The sequence below is a fragment of the Tachysurus fulvidraco genome, chromosome 23 (assembly GCF_022655615.1).
Source record: "Tachysurus fulvidraco isolate hzauxx_2018 chromosome 23, HZAU_PFXX_2.0, whole genome shotgun sequence".
Lineage (NCBI taxonomy): Eukaryota > Metazoa > Chordata > Actinopteri > Siluriformes > Bagridae > Tachysurus > Tachysurus fulvidraco.
The window spans coordinates 8,318,132-8,338,952 of record NC_062540.1 but is presented as its reverse complement, the minus strand read 5'-3'; the positions used below and the strand labels follow the sequence as shown (position 1 = coordinate 8,338,952).

Sequence of the window (20,821 nt, the reverse complement as noted above, 5' to 3'; positions counted from 1 at the left end):
TACACGTTCTTCATGTCATGGTTGTTTCACCGATCACTCACCCCTTTTTCGTGTTACTCCTCATTAGCACTCCTATTTAAGTTCTGGTTTCTGAGTATTTCTTGTCTTGTATTTTATGTATGCATTTTTCTTCACAGTTTTGATTATTTGTGCATATGTCGTACTTTATAAAATTATGTGCAGAGGAATCTACCTTTGGCTACCAAACCCTGACACTTTACTGGCATTAACTGATTTTCCTTTTTATTCTTGTCTTCCTCTCACCTTCTCTGTCTGCTCATTTTCAGCTGCAGGAGGAGCACAAGAAGGTGCTGGTGCAACGGGATTTTCAGCTGCAAAGCATGAGCCTGCAAACACGGCTGCAGCAGAAATTCTGGAGCCAGGAAAAGAACGTCTTGGTGCAGGAGTCCCAGCAGCTTAAACAGATCCTACTGCTTGTCAGCCTCAAGTTACGTTGGCTGCTCAAGCAGTGGAGGCTGGGCAAGAAGTTTGATGCAGAGGTCAAAGACATGTTGCAGGTACCAAGAGGCATTTTATACAACAATGTCTGTGTTGAGAGGCACATTAGGATGGGTTTGTTGCCATCTAAATCAGCATTCCTAAGCATTCCTATACACTTTGTCTGAATTTTTTGGGTTCTTTCCACCTGAAAAACATGCCAGTAGGTGGACTGGCTAAGACGCACAGTAATCTTCCAGATTTACCACAAAGTGGTTACTGAAAGTGAGTGACTGTATTGTCTAAGGTGACCAAAATATGAGAATGAGAATGATACACACTAGGATACATGATAATAAGTAATCTGGCTTTTGAATTATGACAAAATGAATACCTAGCCAGGTTATCTCTCCTGGATATGAAGAGCTGAGAAGTAACCCTAAATAAAACATTGTATCCGCAGTAAAAATTAAAGTATATATTGAGTAGTGTGACATACAGTATATTAAACACATATTGGCTTGTGGCTTGACAGGTTTGGAGTTTCTGGAGGTAATCTGAAGCTACATTTTTCATTTGTATGTAAACAGTCCCCTCTGAAAGTATTGTAGAAGTAAGGCCAATTTTTGCTCATTTGGTTTAAGATCAAACGATTTTCAGCTTTCAGTTTATGATTGTTTACATCTAGATGTGCTAATTTAGAACATGACACTTTGCTGGCAGACCACCCATTTTTACCTGAACAAAAAAACAAAAACAGATTGCCTTAAAGTAAATAAAACTAAATAACACTTGATATTTAGTTGCAAATGCCTTGTTCGCAATAACTGCTTCAAGCCTCTGACACAGGGAAATCACTAAATTAGTGGTTTCTTTTTTTATTCTTTCCAGGCATTTACTTCCAGGTTTCTCCCTTCAGTCTCTTTTTTCAGGAAATAAAATGCATGCTCAGTTGGGTTAAGGCTTATGATTGACTCAGCCACTCTAAAGTCCTCTGTTGAGTTGGCAGTATGATTTGTCTCATTGTCTTCCTGCATTTCGAAGTTACTCTACTTAAGATTTGATACATTTCCCTGTAAATTGTAACACCCACCACCACCACCACCACCACCAGCACCACCATTAATGACCATCAAGCTTATGTTTTCAATCATGCGTAGGACCTTACTTTCTCCACACTTTCTGCCTTTCCATCAGTCTTGCTTCCAGAACTTTTGTGGCACACCTCTGTATTTATTTGAGAATTCCATTCCTTTGGATTCTTCCTATTTATGAGTGGTTTACATCTCGTGATGGATCAGGTTTGCTTTCAAATTCTTGCATCGGCCAGGCCCAATGCTTGTGTTTTGGCTCTGACTGATTATATTGGCTCTGTTTTTTCTGATTTGCTTTTCTCTGATCTTTATGTTTGTTTAACCTTTTTTCGTCCAGCAAAACCCAGGGACATTCATTTAAGCTAACAATTAAGCTAACATTGCACACCTGAGCAACAATACCAACCAGCCACATGTTCCAGAATTCTGATCACTTGAAAAATGGGTGGATTCAAGAAACGGTAGTTTCCAAATTGCTGAACAAATCTAGATGTAAATATCAGGAAATGATGGATGAAAACTGATTTATTGTCTCAGGCTATATCAACATTAATCCAGACAGATTCAAAAAAATATTTTACTGATAAACATGCTGATAATCAAAAACAATGAAAAATATTTACTCGTATAATGCACTCATGGGACCAATTCAGCTGAAAACAAACAAGATGGTGGATAATGTTGTATTGCAGTTGTATTAGTTATGCCACCATGCCCAGTGTACATTTTCACCTACCTACCAAATAAATCATCCTTGCCATTTGAATCATTTTGGAGGAATCTGCAGGTATGCTAAGTTAAGTGTAAGTGGTCTGCAAAATTCATAAATAATGTATCTTGGTGGTCTGCAAATATGGGTTGGGCCAGGTTGCAGCCTTCTCTGAGCATCAATTAAATGAGCAACTCACAAATTCCCTCTCATACTGCTAACTCTTGGAACCATTTCATAAAGTCACCCATTCCTGCACATATGAAGTCAGTAACATCTGCACACTATTCTGGCTACAGCCTTGGGGCAGCCTTTAATAAGGTTTTAGTTGTGAGTCCTTTCTGATAAAGAAACACTATGTTGTAGAGCTGTATCAACCTTTTATGGGTTCTTTCAGAGAGACAATATAAGAACGTTAAGTATGAAATATTTTTTCTAAAGGTTTGGGTATTGTATATTTGCCTCTTCAGATTAATAGTATTAAGGAGCTTCACCACCCTCTTGAGGACGATGGTGTTGCCCCTCACCATGGAGACAATAAGATGGCAGCCTCCAAGGAACAGCCACCAAGTCCCACAAAGAAAGATCGCAGCCTTAGTGATAATAACCTTCAGGTAGGTTAATGATGTTTGAGCAACGTGGTGCAAATACATTACGAGCTGAAACCATGAATGCAAATGAAATTTTATGATAAATGATCTCTAATATTTCTCGCTATCCTACACTTCCAGCAGGCTAGTGGTTTGAGTACGACTTTGTCTGACCTGAAGGTGGCTCTTCAGGATCTGAGCACTGAGCTGCGAGAGGAGCGCCAAAGCTCTCAGGAGCTAACGCAGCAGTTTGCCCGAGCTAAGGCCTCCTGGGAGGTGGAGCGCACTGAGCTCAAAAGTCTCATCACCCAGGTACAGGTTTAATAACTGTTTCAGTGACTGAAGTACAGAAATGTGATTTAACATCTGAAGGTTAACATATTTAAAAGAAGGTTGTGAGTCATAGAGCTTAGGTTAATGGTCCACTTAAGACATTTTGTCATCATTGCTGATACCCATTATTAAGACATTTACATTGAGTTGACTAAGTGAATTAATGGCCTTGCATTTAATGAATCCTGATATCTAAACAAAGCAATCTTTTGCATACAGAACCTTGCTGAACTTTTTCTGTTGCACATTCGGCTAGATTTCACTGCATAGAGGAGGCAGAGTATATAACATGATATATAACATGGTATATAACCATCAATTGTTTGTTAAAATAAATATTAATTAATAATAAATATTTATTTGTTTGTTTATATCATGACTAATCCCTGTGGTTATCAGTTTATCCGGTAAAAACATGAAACCCAATGACTATTAAATCTGGGTTCAGCAAAAATCCTATACATTTTTTATTTGTAATTTGGGTTAAGGATATTTAAAAAAAAGAGATCTACAACATCCCAGCACTCACATCTTGTGTCTATCACTGCAGCTAATGTTAATTGATATAAGAGATCTCTGGTGGGAGCATGGACTCTCTTTAGTTTCCCTTTTCCTGTCACTCCTTACCCTCCATACTCCTTTTATTCTATGGTGTGTGTACACATTAATAAAAAACAAGACAATTCTGGAGTGAATAGATAAGTTTTAAGACCCAATACTTTATATGGTCTGTTAGACTATAATAACAAAGATTTTTCTAACTCCGACTTATGATGTACTAAAGTGGAGATACAGCATGTTACATTGATATTAAGGAAATTAAATTGCACATTAAATTCTGTAGCATGCTGTGATCATATTAATATTGCAAACCCAGAGCCATTTTTATTGCTTGCTGCCCTCATCTGATGTCACTGGGCACCTTTCTGGTGATCTGAAATCTTAGTGCCCTTCACACAATTACCCTGTTAAACCTTTCTATGCCACGTTGTGTGGCATCTTTCAGCTGGAACTAGTTTAAAAGTGAGTGCCAAGCACCTCAGCAGCACTGGAAACATGCCATTGTTCCACTAGCTTCTCTGCTACTCCACCCTATGTCTGGCTTTTCCCCATAGTTCTTTATAAAACACAGATTTTGGAGAAAAGGGCACAGGTTAAAACTAAAATTCTCCAGTAACATTCCACAATAAAGCCCATTATTCTTTGGGGGGATATGACAAAATCCACTCCCACCTGACTCTAATTATGTAATCATCTTAAGGGTTGCCAGGTTTCTCTGGGGATTTATTTGGCAGACAACTGCTGGGTGTATGATTTATAATCTTCCCAGAGGGATAAGTTTTAATTCCTGATCAGATAAAAGGTGTGAGTTAAAACTTTTGCTTTGATGCGAAACCCCCCAAAAAGATGGACTCAAACAAAAATGGATATGTTTTAAATGTCTTGATTTAATTAAGAATATTTGAATAATATATCTATTTGTGTTTTGTTTGCTCAGTACTTTTCCACCATCATTGTATAATGTCTCTCCATACTCTTTTCAGCTGGAGGGGAAGGCAGGGAAGATGTCTGCAACTGGTACTGACATGGATCCTCCAGATCTGAAGGCAGCTTTGAAAAGGGAGTGTGAAGAGCACCAAAATCTGCTGGCAGACTCCTATGCTGCAGTGATGGATCTGACCAAGCAGTTACAGATAAGTGAGAGAAACTGGAGCAGGGAGAAGCTGGAGCTTCTGGAACATTTCAATCAGGAGAGGAACCAGTGGGAGCAGAGGCTTCTTGATGCCCAGAGCAAGGTAACACAAGTCAGAGCAAGGGCACACTTATGTCACTGGTCATAACAGTTAATATACTGTAAAAGGGCCCTTGACTAAATGCCTTGACTTACTATATAAGGGATGCCTTGACCAAATGCCATCTTTTTCTGAACATGTTTTCTCTATCATTTAAAACGATCATTACAACAGTAACATTCTTGTTGAACAATAAAAAAAAATTACGCACAGATTGTAGTGCTGTTGCATCATTTACTTGTGACTGTGAGGGTCCATGTAGCCTCGGGATGACATCGGTAATATTTAGCAACATTCCGTGTTTGCTGAGTCTTTGCAGAATTGGAACAAAAGAGAGAACAAATAGCTAAACCTTTCCATTGGTGCTTTCAAGATTCAGGCTTCTTTAAGAGACATTATTTTAAGATTAACATACACCCATGTACCCGTCAAGCAAATTTCTTATTGGAAATTTACTTTTCATTATCCCCATGAGTATATTAAGAGCGAACCCCATGAAGTAGTAATATAAACAGTGTGATATTTGAATGACTGACAAATGAAATGAAAATGAAATAAGCATGCTCAAACAAAAGTTGTTGCTTTTTAGTCTCCCAGTGCCAAGGGAATATCTACAGATGCAACGACAAATGAAACAACATTGCAAAGGTAATATTACTTATAATTTGTGACCCTGTGATACATTATAGTTCTCATTTTTGGCATCAGATTTTCATGTTTCTTCTCTGTCTGTTCAAACCTGTTCTTCTCTGCAGAACCCAACTAATTTCCTCATTGTCAGACCTTGAGAGTTTGCTGGACGTCAGTTCTTTCCTTCCAGATCATGAGGTCAATGGAATTGCTGAGGTGAAGGCCGGAAAGCACCAATTTAACGATCTTGTAACCCGCACAGACCTTAGAGACCTCAACCAGAAGAACTGGAAGTATCTAAGTAGTGAGTCAGCTTCTCTGGAGAAGACTGAGCCTTTTAAAACCTGGGACTGCCCCAGCACTGGCATTCCAGAGCTAAAGCTGAGTATGGAGCATGTGCAAAGGAGTTACACTGCCCCAGACAAAACAGGTATCCGAATATACTACAGCCCTCCAACTGTCCGGAGGATGGAAAGGAAGGTCAAGGATCTGAGCTTAAATGATACCCAGCTGGGACTAAAATTTTTCGATGCACCTAACTCAGACCAAGCAATACTGCCTCCAACAACACAAACATCACCTTCACACTTGTCAGCCTCATATGAGCAGTGGCTAAGCTCACTATCCCAGCAGCATAGAGACCTACTTGAGGGCAGGACAGGCAGCTCTGGGGCCCTCCACACCCTTGAGATTTCTGCAAATCTGAGTGATGACATGAAGGAGATGACCAATTGTGTGCGGCAGGCCATTCGTTCTAGCTCTCTTGAGAGGAAATCCAGCAAAGATGCAGGAAGTCAGACTGTGGGCTTCACCAGCACAGGAACACAGACAGCTAAATTTGTCAGCGTGGGCCTGCAGACGGAGAGTCCAGCCTCCTCAACCTCCCGAGGAGCAGGATTTCATGGGAAGATATGGTCTCCCCGCCCATCCACCTCCCTCACTTCAGCACGATCACGCCAGATCTCCTCATCACTGGAGAAGGTGCACGGTCGCATTGACCGACCCTGCTGCTCACCAAAATATGGCTCACCCAAGCTCACAAGACGGGTCTCTGCTTCATCTTCATCCTCCAAGCTGGAGACATCTTCCACCTCCTCAAGAGATCGGAGTATGTGGAATCTGCCAAACCGTAGCATTGCCCAGAGCGGATCTGCATGGGCTCGGTCCACCACGACCCGCGATAGTCCCGTACTCAGTGGCCTCAATGATGGACTATCCAGCCTCTTCAGCGTTGTGGAGCACACCTCCAGCATGGAGTCACTCTGTAGGGGTGACACATGCCCTGGAAGACAAGCTGCTGGCAAGCCATCTTGTCCCAGTGTCGGCATTATGCTTGGTGATTCTGGCACTCAGAAGTATGGCATTGTGCAGGAGTTCTTTCAAAATGTGTGTGTGCAGACACTGTCAGGAGAGAAGACTGGAGCCATAGATGAGCCCAAGCCTGAGTGTCTTTCTGGTGCTCTGATGGGAACAGACAGTGTCACTAAGATTGTCAATAAAAGGTTCATGAGACAGACATTGCGGGATGAAGCAGTAGTCAGTGGGAAGGAGTCTGCTGCAGGCGCCAGTAGCCCAGAGGTGAGGATTGACAAAATACGTGGAATTTCACCATGTCCAAAATAATTTCTGAAATTAAGACCATAAACACATTTTGTATATTTTTTTCTTGAATTTAATTCTTTCCACTGAATCCCTAATTTAAAGCTGTATTAAGGTCTTTAGATTTAGAAGATACTAGATCAGGGTTATGGTATTTTCCTCTACAGACAGCAAATGCTAAATGTTGTAAACATTATAAAAATGAACAATTAAACATTATGCAAACATAAGTTCATAAAATTATCTAGTCATATTCTCCCTTTTCACACAGCTATCCAATCTATAAGAGTTAATGATGAGAGAGGAAACATCTTAGAAAATGTGTAAAGGTGATATGGAGAAATAATAAGCAATGAATAGTAAACACATAGCAAAACTTTCCTGAATGATTGCTACATTTCAGATCAGTATTTCAGCTCGTAGCCTTACTATAGCATAAAGAAATACAGTATCTCACAGAAGGGAGTACACCCCTCACATCTTTGTAAATATTTTATTACATATTTTCATGTGACAACACTGAAGAAATGACACTTTGTACAATGTCCCCTCAAAATAACTCCACACACAGCCATGTAATGTCTAAACCGCTGGCCACAAAAGTGAGTACAACCAAACGTCCAAAAAAAAAATGTCCAAATTGGGGCCAAAGTGTCAATATTTTGTGTGAATACCATTATTTTCCAGCACTGCCTTAACCCTCCTGGGCATGGAGTCCACCAGAGCGTCACAGGTTGCCACTGGAGTCCTCTTCCACTCCTCCATGATGACACCACGGAGCTGGTGGATGTTAGAGACCTTGTACTCCTCCAACTTCCATTTGAGGATGCACCACACGTCGTCCTGGAGGTGTGTTTAGGGTTGTTATTATGTTGAAAACTGTCCTACGGCCCAGTCTCCGGAGGGAGGGGATCATGCTCTGCTCTATATCACACAGAATTTTGTCATTAATGGTTCCCTCAATGAACTGTAGCTCCCCAGTGCCGGCAGCACTCATGCAGCCCCAGACCATGACACTCCCACCATCGTGCTTGACTGTAGGCAAGACACACTTGTCTTTGTATCCCCTCACCTGGTTGCCACCACACACACTTGACAACATCTGAACCAAATAAGTTTATCTTGGTCTTATCAGACCACAGGACATGGTTCCAGTAATCCATGTTCTTAGTCTGATTGTCTTCAGAAAACTGTTTACGGGCTTTCTTGTGCATCATCTTTAGAAGAGGCTTCCTTCTGGGATGACCGCCACGCAGACCAATTTGATGCAGTGTGCGGCGTGAGGTCTGAGCACGGACAGGCTGACCCCCCAGTCCTTCAACCTCTTCAGCAATGCTGGCAGCAGATTCATATGTCTATTTCCCAAACACAACCTTTGGATATAACGCTGACCACGTGCACTCCACCTTTTTTGGTCGACAATGGCGACGCCTGTTCTGTGTTTTGGCAATCTTCTTATAGCCTACGCCATCTTTATGTAGTGCAAAAATTCCTTTTTTCAGATCATCCGAGCGTTCTTTGCCATGAGGGGCCATGTTGAACTTCCAGTGAGCAGGATGAGAGAGTGAGAGTGATAACACCAACTTTAACACACCTGCTTCCTATTCACACCTGAGACCTTGTGACACTGAGTCACATGACACCGGGGAGAGAAAATGGCTAATTGGGATCAATTTGTTAATTGGGTGTACTCACTGTTCTGACCAGCGGTTTTGACATTAATAATGTTGTGCTATTTTGAGGGAACAGCAAATTTATACGGTTACTCAAGCTGTACACTCATTATACTGTAGCAAAGTGTCATTTCTTCAGTAAAATGGCTATTAGTGCATGTGTTGGGAATAACAGCTGATTTGTTAACTGATATGTTATATGATATTGGTGTGTATTTAGGTACTGAGTATAATTCAGTCTTTATTTGTTTAACATTTTACTGTAAATTTGTAATGTAATTTCTTCTTAGGATTCATCTTGTGACTGCAAATCACAGTCCCCCACCTCTTGTCTTGCTCGCTCCTCTCGCACCACTGTTCGTGGAGCCCACAGCCAGTGCAAGCACCGTGTTCAGGAGACTGCCTTGGGAAATGAGGAGAGATTGGATGTCAGCAATGAGTGATGGAAAAGAGGACAAGGCTTCTATCACTACTTTAAAACAAATGTGCAGATACTGCCACACATACCACCGTGTAAATGCGTTGCCATGTATAAACTTGCACATAAGCAAGCACACAAGGCCACAGTAGAATACATGTCTGGACATTTCCAAAAACCTTTGATTAGCACAAGGACTGATGCCAAGAAATATCTTTCAGCCAGCCTGACCTCCCTTTTATGGTCAACATTCTATACACCTATTCAACCAGCAGGACAGCTCAATTCTGCCATCTTAATGAACTGACCTTTGGACAAACATAGGCTCAAATGTTTGTGTATAACAGGGGTTGATATGCCGTGTAACAAGTAAAATAAAAACATGTAGAATTAAGTTAAAACCTGACAGTGATTGCTTGTGTAAAATGCTCAAATCCTATTTGGATTTAATGTATTTACAAATTTGCTTTCTAAAGATTTAGATAATAAAGGCCTCAAGCAGACATCTACAGCCTTTAATTTCATCGCCATAATCACAAACAAAAATGCCTCCATTGTTTAAATCTTACAGTTTATCAACCTCAATCATCATGTTACACTGGGGAGCTTATTTAAAGCCATTATTTGTATTTTTGCTGTGTTACTGTAAAATGACTAATATGTGTGACAGACTGAAAGTGTCTATTTAGAACACATGACCAAAGTCATTTTAGTGGGACCATTAAAAAAGGCACTGGTTAACAAGGATTTTCTAAAATGACAATTTACTTTAATGGAGATGTCACTCATTGTGATTACCTGAGAATGTCATTGTCATTAGAACCCTTTTCAACCTATCAGTCTGAAGTCTAAATCAACATTAACTATTATGAAGCCATGGGAGGAGTTTCTTACTTTTGGACACACATTTTCCCACATTAAACTATGTATTTATAACTGTCTATGTATGGTGCTATACAAATTAAAATCTTTATCATGTATTATGTTATTTGTAGAGAAGTGACATTTAAGCCTTTAGCTGAATGAAAGTGACTGCTAGTTATAAAATTGCTCATATTTGAATCTAGTTGACTGATAAATGATGCAGTCAGCATTAAACACTGTATAAGATGGAGAATGATAACCTTGAAAACATCAGAATTTTAGCAACAATCAGAGCTCTGCACACCCACACAGTTTTGCTGTAGCCCACCAATTATTCTCTCTCTCTCACACACACACACACACACACACACACAGATCAGAGCCTCTCTAATGGCAAGGCAGTATGGTCAGGTTCCTTTGAATGTGTCCTGCCATTCTATGCCTCCGCTCTTTAATAAATAGGGCATTAATGGTGAGCCACATTTTTTCATCGCCATTAACTATGGTACTGTCCACGTTTTCTGCCATCAAATGTCATTACTGGTCTTTTAAGACTTCAATACATTATACCTCTTGCTGCTACCTCCTTTCTGCATTTTCAGTCTAACTCCATTTCATTCTTTTTTTTGTTTGTTTTGAAGGTCTCAAATGTGCCTTTGTTTCTTTTCAAAGAAATTCAGATGTTTCTTCGCTATTAGTCAGTGAGGAGCTGCATGCAGTGAGCGCACTGGTAAAATTTGCTTTGAATTTAGTAAACAAATAGATTTCATAAAGCCCAGTCTATGCTCCAAACTCTGGTAGCAGCCATGACCCACTGAACAATTTCCCAACAATTAACAACTCTGTTTTTGGTCACTGACCGTTTGATTATAACTATTCATGATTGCATAAATAATTTTCCTCAGTGTGCATTGTGTATGTTGTGCTTGGTTTAAATGGTCCCTAAAGTGCACATAGACTCATGGAGGAGGACTCAAGCTCAACTGCTTTGGCTACCATACAGACATGAACTCCAGCCAAGTTCTTTAAAACATTGTCAACAAGATTCTTCAAAGCAAATCTAATGGAACAACTTCCACCCATATAATTTGAGTAAATTACTTCCAAACAATTACACAAATTGTCCCATTTCAATACAAATACATGGTTTGCAAGGTCTAAAGAACTGATTCATCTCAAACAAGCCCTTAATCGTCTTCTCTTATCATTCCACATCCACCTCGCATAACATCCAGCAATACCTAAATGACATAGTAGCTTAATACCATTTTGTAAATTATTGAGAATGCATGTATATTTTGTTTTTTTTCCTCTTTGTAAACATTTATGAAATAAGTGAGAGAAAAACACTTTAATATTGTAACCTTAAACATACTGTACATATACAATTTATACTCTTTCTATCTTAGTCTAGTCTAGAAAGTGGCTTGAACTTCAGAGCTCATGACCTCCCCTTTAAGAAAACAAGAATCTCTTTTTATTGTGTAAGTAGCTCTATTCCGGGGAAGGAATATGCCACAATAAAACTGAAATTGTTTTTGCCTGGGGAAGGATTGCTTTTCTTGTTGCATCAAATAATACTTTCCTGTTTGTTACAATTCACAAATAAATGTTTGTTGAAAAATGTCTCCGTTTCGATGACAGTTTTTTAAATGAATTTGTTTATTTGACCTTATCTTTTATTACTAGCTTAAATATAGATAGTATATAGTGGGGATAGTTTAAAATTAATTTAAAAATTGTATTAATATTTTATTTATTGCCGGTAATATTCATTATTTAAAAAAAGAGTATTATAAAAGAAGCCAAAGCAAGCACTTCACCACTGGATTGTTAGTTTTATTTCTCAAAATCTTGCAAGCTTGACCTTGAAGCCTATTTTCATAATGGTGTACATTTAGCACCCTTATTTCTCAGTCTCACTTCCAGGCCCAGATGTTGTTCTAGTGGCTGATTTGAGCAGCTGCAAGCAGATATGATGAAATAGCGTGCAACACATGGTGACAGAGGGTGACGGAACTAGGGAAAAGAGGAAGGTAGGATTCATTAAAAAGAAATAAGCAGCCTAGAGCAGCAAGAAGCATGTCTAGAGGTAGTCTCTGTCTTTGGTGCAAGAGGACACAGTATCCAGTGTGGTGTTTCAGTCTGATATCAAGTTACATTTCTCTGTCAATCAAATTGATCACTCGCCAGTATGCTCACGATGAAGCATCAAATTTGTACAGAATAATTAAACCATCATGTATAAGATGGGTCTATGTCACTGTAACACTGGCAATGTGTGTGTGTGTGTGTGTGTGTGTGTGTGTGTGTGTGTGTGTGTGTGTGTGTGTGTGTGTGTGTGTGTGAGAGAGAGAGAGAGAGAGAGATCATGCCAAGTGAGGAGGAGCATGTGCGAGTGTTGGGTTCACTTCCTGGGAACATCCGCGATTCTTCCATGAGACATTTTTTCCTCTGACTCATTTATCCCTTTTTTTCCTCAAATATGAACAAGTTTATATTTAAATCTCAGCATGTGCATCACAGGATGTGACCTAACACTGATTACATTCAAAATGAACTCCACCATAGGACCGGAAAAAGGTGGTTTTCAGCTCTGTATCAGAGAGAAGTTGGGGAAGAAGAGATAAAGAGGAAAAAGAAATTTAATACACATAAAGTCATAAAATCACACTCAACTAAATGAATATACACCAGATAAATGATCAGAAATCTGTGTGTGTGTTTGTGTAATAGTAGCAACCACTTATATACTTCCACTAACCACTTCCGCTTGACTACATGTCCAGTGTCAGCCAAATAAGGATGGGTTCCCTTCTGAGTCTGGTTCCTCTTAAGGTTTCTTCCACATATAATCTCAGGAAGTTTTTCCTTGCCATTGTGGCCTCAGGCTTGCTCATAAGGGATAGATGTTAGAGATGAATAGTAACTAAATTTAAAAAATGTAACTGAACAATTCAATAGAATATTATACTCTGTACACAACAATGGGCTCCAAAGAGATTCTTAATATCCTAATATTTCAAACCTAGGGTCCTAAAAAAAGTCTTTGTATCATTATCCATATACATCCAGTATGTGCATAAATCTAACACTAGGCCAAAAGGACTAATATAAGGGGCAAATATACACAAATGATAACAACAGAATAAACATTAACATAAATCTAATTATAAAGTGAAAAGTCAAGCAAAAGACTTGAAAATGATTCAAGCAGCTCTGATGGTTAGAAGCATTACACTCACTCACTCTCCCTCTCTCACTCATTTTCTACCGCTTATCCGAACTACCTCGGGTCACGGGGAGTCTGTGCCTATCTCAGGCGTCATCGGGCATCAAGGCAGGATACACCCTGGACAGAGTGCCAACCCTACCATGCATGTCTTTGGACCGGGGGAGGAAACCCCCGAGGCACGGGGAGAACATGCAAACTCCGCACACACAAGGCGGAGGAGGGAATTGACCCCCGACCCCGGAGGTGTGAGGTGAACGTGCTACCCACTAAGCTACCGTGCCCCCCAAGAAGCATTACAATAAAATCTAAATTATTTACAGAAATTAAGTTATTCTGTAAAGAAATTGACTCAACAGATTGGTGAAGATGTGTGTGCGAAGGTTGGAATCTGCACATGTGACAGCTATAGATACACTATATGGCTAAAAATTGGTGGACACCTGGCTATCACACCAATATTTGTGACTTCTGCCAAAATGTTGGAAGCATGCAATTGTATGAATTGTATATTTCATTGAAACTAAGGAGCTCAAACAGGTTTCAGCATGATAATGTTCCTGAAGACATTTGAAGAACAAGAGGCCTCTTTGACTGACATCAGTGTCTGACAATGTCCTCTGTTAAGTGCTTTACAAATAAAAAAAATAATACTCTTGTGGCAAAATGGATCATTCCAATATCTAGTGGAAGCCTTATAGAAAAGATATACAATATACTGTATAGTATGTATGTAGTCTAATCATGCAAGCTTGTTGTGTGTGTGTGTGTGTGTGTGTGTGTGTGTGTGTGTGTGTGTGTGTGTGTGTGTGTGTGTGTGTGTGTGTGTGTGTTGTGGGAGTTACAACACTTTTTAATTAATATTTTTAAATTTATTTCAAACTTTTTGTATATATTCATTTTTATCCTTATTTTTTCTTTCTTCTTCTTCTTCTTCTTCTTCTTCTTCTTCTTCTTCTTCTTCTTCTTCTTCTTCTTATTTATTTATTTATTTATTTATTTATTTTTCTCCCTCTCTTCTGTTTCCATACTTCTGTAAAGCTGCTTTAGGACAATGGGAATTGTTAAAAGCACTATACAAATAAATTGAATTTGAATTTAAAATTTAATTACTCTGGCATGCTACATTGTGCTAAAAATCACAACACCAGCATGTGGATGTGCTACAAATGGAGGAAACGGCCTAGCTAGCCAGCAGCAGCAGCAGCACAAATTAAGAATGAAACAGCCTGCATACAGCAAGGCTATATAATTATAATTTCACTTTCAATCTTGTTTCAATTATGCTGCCAAGTTTTAAATGAAAGGAAGGGTGTGCATTTCCTGTGAGTCCCGGTAAAAGCTGAATACCATGGCACAGATAACCAAAGCCTGATTCAAATCCAATCAGACGTCTATCCAAGAGACTTTTTTAAAGTTTAAAGGTCAATAGTTAACATATAGCCTTTTTTGTGAAAGATGAAAAAGAGGTAAGGAGGACAATGGAAAGCACTAGCACTGTACCTTACACACATACGCACACATGGTGCAGGGTGTAGAACATGTGTACATGGTTCAGTAAATTACTGTGTCATTCAGAGGCTCTCTAAGGCCTTATTGATTTAACTACAGCGGTCAGTGACTCTAAAACTGCTGAAACAAATAAAACACATGCACAGATACAGCAAGGCATTTAGCACTGTGTGCACAAATTCCCTACACACAGCCATCACATATACAGTACACCCACTGACCCACCCTGAAGAAGAACCATGATTCATCTAAAGACAGTCAGGTTATAAGAGATAGTAAAATAACCGTAGAATTAACCGTAGATTAAAAAAATAACCCGTAGATTGTTTAGAATCTGAGCTTTAATAGAAACAATCTGACAATGTGATAAAATACATTGTATATTCAATTGTATTATACCACATGAGATGATCATTTGCTTTTAGAGTGTTTCTATATCACCACAGTGTCTACAATGTCCTTTACAATATAGTACAAACGTCCACATGGTTTACTTATATTTTTGCATATAAGCTCATTTTTGCAATTGGCATGAAAACTTTTGGTTTTTTTTCTGCTAATTTGTAAAGTGAAGGCCTCACGTAGTTTATATTTCAACACTGCCGCCCATGGATGGGCCTCTCGAATAACTGAACCAAAGCTCCATCCCTCTAGTCTCCTTTTCCATCCCTCTCTCTGTTTCCATGGAAACTGTTGTCAACGTGGAGAGAGCAACGTGGCCGGATGTGGTAATTGATATTTCCCAGCATACAGTGCTGCTGATGGAGAGACTCCCACTGGGTGGTCCAGCATAACAATGAGTTCAATGAGTTGAGACTCATAATAATTGTCACTGGTTACCACTACAGATGGCTTTATTTATAAACGATTGAGATCATACATTATTTCCTGCTATAATTTTACATTAGTGTACGCTTGACTCTGGATCTACATGGCAGCCATGCAAATAAAATAATATATTCATCCTACATACTATTATTCATAATAGTGAATGCTCATATTATTCATAATATATGAATACTATGAATTTTCAAAAGCTAAACAACCAACTACTAAAATCTAGTATATGATTTTAAAACATTACTCTTACTGTTAATCCTTGCTATTTAACCTAGATCAAAATAAACATCTAAAATCAAATTTTGTTTAAAATTTTACCAACTTTGTTTTTGAACAGTGTATTAAAGAGATACAAAACCTATTAAAGAAGTGTAAGAACTTTTAGAACTTCCTTTACTCTAGAGATTTGACTTAATATATCTTTACATTATATATTTATACGGGGTCTCAAAGAAGCTGTAATGAAAAATTTAGTTGACAAAATCAAGCCCAAATTTATCCAATGTCTTTAAGCAGATTTTCAGATACATGCATATAATGTTGCATATAATGAACAATCTTTTATTGTCCAGCAGAATATTGTTTTTTCACATGGCATTATTCAATACAAATTGTGTATAGTAATTCCATACAAAAAATATGAGAAAACCACTGAATCCTGAATGTTTCTCTTTAATAGCTGTTTTCATTTGCTGTTCTCTGTGATATTGTTGTTTATCTATTGTACTTCTGTGTTTGGGGTTGCACTATTATTTTGAAAGCTGTGTGTTATTTTGTCAGTGTTCAATGCTTCTGTGTTTGATATTATGTCCTGTCTTCTGTTTTGCCTGACTTCCAGGTATGTTAACTGCATAGGTACAATTGTTGGTGGCAGTTGCACAAACCACAAGCTGATCAACACTTACTAAGTGCAGATGGATAGACTGGTGTCTGAAGGACCATACCCCAATCCATCAAGTCTTGGTTCAAGAATTGAGTGCCAGGGAGTTTACATTTACATTTATGGCATTTAGCAGACACCCTTATCCAGAGTGACTTGCAACTGAGCAACTGAGGGTTAAGGGCCTTGCTCAGGGGCCCAGCAGTGGCAGCTTGGTGGACCTGGAGTTTAGTAGCACTAAGGAAGTTGCCGCTAGGCACCTAGCCATGATCAAGACATCAGCGAGGGAAAAGAGTAGCTCAATTGTCCTGGTCCCAAAACAGGATGGGTACCTTAAGACTGTTCATGGATTACAGAAACTTGCCTACCTGATGCCACAAGGATGAGCCCAGCAAATTAGCATACAAGACCTCTTTTAGGGCTACTGGTAGGTATCATCCAGCGCCAATAATCTGAGACTATTATGGCTGTTCTGAAGATGATTTTATTATCCACAGTGGCACATGGAATGGGCACTTTCAGTACCAGTGCTCTACGTAGGGTCTATGAGGCAAGACTTGCCTCATAGACCCTACTTAGAGCACTGGTACTGAAAGCTATAATACTCAAATATGTTGAAATGTAAGTAGGTAAAGCAAGAGACCTTTTTAATGCTGATATAAGAAGGGGAATGGTAAAGTTTGCAACAGCCCAAACTTTTCACAAAAAAAAAGATGCACAGTTTGACTTGAGCAGAATCAAATCTGAGCTCAAAGTCATATAACATGTCAAACTCTCACATATAGTCAGCATAGTAACAGCATAGTCACTTTTCTTAGCAGAACAGGCCTTTCAGACAGTATGACAGAACTTTATGCACTTACATGCCGGATGCTAACAATCCCACTGTCTAGCAGCTTTTTTTGGCTCGTTTTCGGCTACCAACCGTCTTCTTTGGCATCTCTATACATTTGGAAAGAATTGCTCTATAAACAGAAGCAAAAAAGGACAAATGAATGAGGATGTTATGGGCAGTGTAATTGGTGTGCTAAATCATCCTGACTGATTTATCCCTGGTAGACACTGTGTGTACAGTATCAGGTGTATGCTTAATATAGTGCACTACCATAGGGTGGTTCAAGATGAACACATCTTTGTAAGACCAAATTAGAGGGTGGGCTGGCATTCTTGGTTTATGTCTTCATTACTTGATATTTGGTAGTGAATTAATTCAATGTGGTTGGACAACTCTGCTGATCACCCCAAATTAACTACAGCTAGAGTCAGGTGTATTAGTTATACCAAATAGGTGCTAAGGATCTTAAATTTTTATATGTAGGTTGAAACACGGCCATTAACTGAAACAGAAACAGCTGTGTAAAAGGCTTAAAACTTGGAGAACAGGCAAAGTCTGCTACTAAGATGAGGAAATTGTGGAAGACAGTTTCGTGTCACATGTCGTACACCATGGTAAGACTGAGCAAAACAGCATGACAAGTTAGTTATACTGCATCAGCATGGTCTCTCACATGCAAAGATTTCAAATCAGAATGGGGTCTCAAACTATTTTTTAAAAAAACACTACAATACAGGCAATGTTGAGGACCGTAGACATAGTGGTCAGCCATGGAATTAATGCAGTAGGTGAAAGACTGCCTATTGACATCGAAAGATGTCCAGTAGTACCATCAGCAAAGAACTAGTGGAAACCTGTGGGACTCCTATACACTGTAGGAAGAGGTCTGGCCAGAATTGGTGTTCATGGAAGAATTCTGTTCAAAAATCCATACCTCTGACATGAAGACAAGACTAACTGACTCAACTATACATTAAAAAATAGGAACTGCGGTGCAGAAAAATGGCAGCAGGTGCTCTGGTCTAAGGAGTCAAAATTTGAAGTATTTGTCTGTAGCAGAAGGCAGGTTGTTTGCTGATGTGATGGAGAGCAATACAATAATGAGTGTCTGCAGGAAACAGTGAAAATTGTGGAGGTGGAGGTTCGGGGCTGCATTTCTGCAAATTGAGCTGGAAATTTGGCCAAGATTATTGGTGTCCTCAATGCTGGAAAATCTAAGGAAATACTTATCCATCATGCATTACCATCAGGGGGGCTTCTGATTCGCCCAAAATTTATTCTGCAGCAGGATAATGACTGCAAACATACAGCATTAAAAATGTCATCAATGTCTCATGAGGACCTGGAAGTGATTTGATCTCCACAAAGCCCTGATTTCAATATCATCAAGCCTGTCTGAGGTTCTCCAGTTCTCCAACAACTTGGAACAACCTACCTGAGAATAGTTGCATGTAAGTGACGCTAAAAGAATTGATGCTGATTTCATCTAAGTGTGGTCTCACCAAATATTGATTTGATTAGGATTTCTCTTCTGTTTTAGTGATAAAAATAAATAATTAACACTTCTATTTTTGAAAGTATTCTTACTTTACAGCATTTTTCACACCTGCGTGAAAAAGTGCTCTCTCTCTCTCTCTCTCTCTCTCTCTCTCTCTCTCTCTCTCTCTCTCTCTCTCTCTCTCACACACACAACAGTTATATATATATATATATATATATATATATATATATATATATATATATATATATATATATATATATATATATAAATATATAGTATAAATGCTTGTCAAATTCCAAAAGAGTAATTATAGAAGTAGTGGCACCATGCAGGAGAAATAGAAAAGACTGTTGGAAAAAGTAATCACGAAGAATGAAGTCATTAGCCATTAGGACTTTGAGTACCCATACAATGTATGAATGGTGTGTAGGCTGTGCTGCAATTGTCTGTGGTTTGACAGCCTTGGCAATTTGAGCATCCCACACAGGTGCTTTATGCATGATCACAGGGACTGAAGTATGTTTTAATGAACTTTAAGATGCATAGCCTGGGTTTTGATGTTAACATAAATGAAGATTCAGGAAAGCAGCAGGGAAGTATCACTTAATTCCATGTTCAGAAGTAGTATAACTTTGGTATCAGTATACCCATTTTTGTATTGTCGCAATGTTTAACCCCACTTATAGTAAAAAAAAAAAAAAGCTTGATATACACAGTTCCGTATCCTTAAACACCTTCAGCTTCAATATATTAATTAAAAACACATATCCCATTTTCTTTGCAAATAATCTAGAAGCACACAATTGTGTATGAGTGAGTGAGTGAGTGAGTGAGTGAGTGAGTGAGTGAGTGAGTGAGTGAGTGAGTGAGTGAGTGAGTGAGTGACAAAGCATGGCCGTAGTTTACAGGGGATGGAGCACTGTAAACTACGGCCATTCTTTACCTCTGCGTGCATTTACCTCTAAACAGTGTGATTCAATGTGAACTTTCTCAAATCAATGCTTGGCGACTCAAATCCACATGTTTCAGTTTTCTTATTTTACACTTAGTTTCCCCCTTTCCCTCACCATTTACTGTATTATATGCTTGCAAAAAATGTTTTTAGATGTTCCCTTGACTGCACTATAGTGGCATGTTAAAATCTGACAATGAATGGTGTGTATATGTATTATTCATTTACAGCATTTATTTGAACTGCTGTTGTGCTCTGTGTAATTTGTTGTAATGAAACAATCATTTGATCAAAAATGCTTGATAGATAGATAGATAGATAGATAGATAGATAGATAGATAGATAGATAGATAGATAGATAGATAGATAGATAGATGGATAGATAAATAGATAGAAAAATAAAACGGGCTACACTTCATTTCTAGTTTGTCAACACAAAGGTGTGTTCAGCTAAATAAGATGCAAAAAATGATGATGGTTTCAGGCAAGGACAATTTATATAAACAGGACAGACAGTAGAATGAGAGATGACCTTAAAAGGCAACAAAATGCGAAACATCTCCCTTCTATAACTGGAGAGAAAGTAAACAGCATAGTAGCTGGGGTATCTGAACACGTGTGGTCAGTATGTGCAACAGAGTATAGTGTAATAGAATATAAATCTATGTATTAATTATGCAGATTGATGTTTTAAGAAAGAAAAACAGGTGTTTATATTTTTACCCCCATTTGTAGCCTAAATACTTGGAGTTAAAAAAATATCATTCCAAGCACTGACTTTTACTTTTGTCTTAGATATTAATAACTAGCATGGTTCAGAATGACCAGCTTTCCTCAGAGTCTTGCAGCCAGTCTTCAATACATCCAATTTATGTAATCAACATATTGTCATGGGCTATTCAACTGCATGAAGTACTGACGGATCAGT

General features: G+C 38.7%; 1 protein-coding gene across 7 annotated transcripts in view; it reads left to right on the top strand.

Moving 5' to 3' along the window:
• The window catches only part of soga1 (suppressor of glucose, autophagy associated 1), a 45,190-nt gene extending 33,423 nt beyond the window's left edge, over nt 1–11,767 (top strand). For 4 of the 7 annotated variants that reach the window (XM_047806982.1, XM_047806981.1, XM_047806980.1 and 1 more), the window contains 8 exons: nt 288–518; nt 2,712–2,855; nt 2,973–3,143; nt 4,709–4,960; nt 5,547–5,605; nt 5,713–7,165; nt 7,874–8,035; nt 9,150–11,767. In XM_047806982.1, the coding sequence (XP_047662938.1) occupies nt 288–518; nt 2,712–2,855; nt 2,973–3,143; nt 4,709–4,960; nt 5,547–5,605; nt 5,713–7,165; nt 7,874–8,035; nt 9,150–9,302 (2,625 nt within the window). In that variant the 3' untranslated portion in view covers nt 9,303–11,767. The remainder of the gene's footprint in view (nt 1–287; nt 519–2,711; nt 2,856–2,972; nt 3,144–4,708; nt 4,961–5,546; nt 5,606–5,712; nt 7,166–7,873; nt 8,036–9,149) is intronic. The other 3 variants (XM_047806983.1, XM_027144902.2, XM_047806979.1) reach the window with 2 other exon arrangements.
• Nucleotides 11,768–20,821: the final 9,054 nt, after the last annotated feature.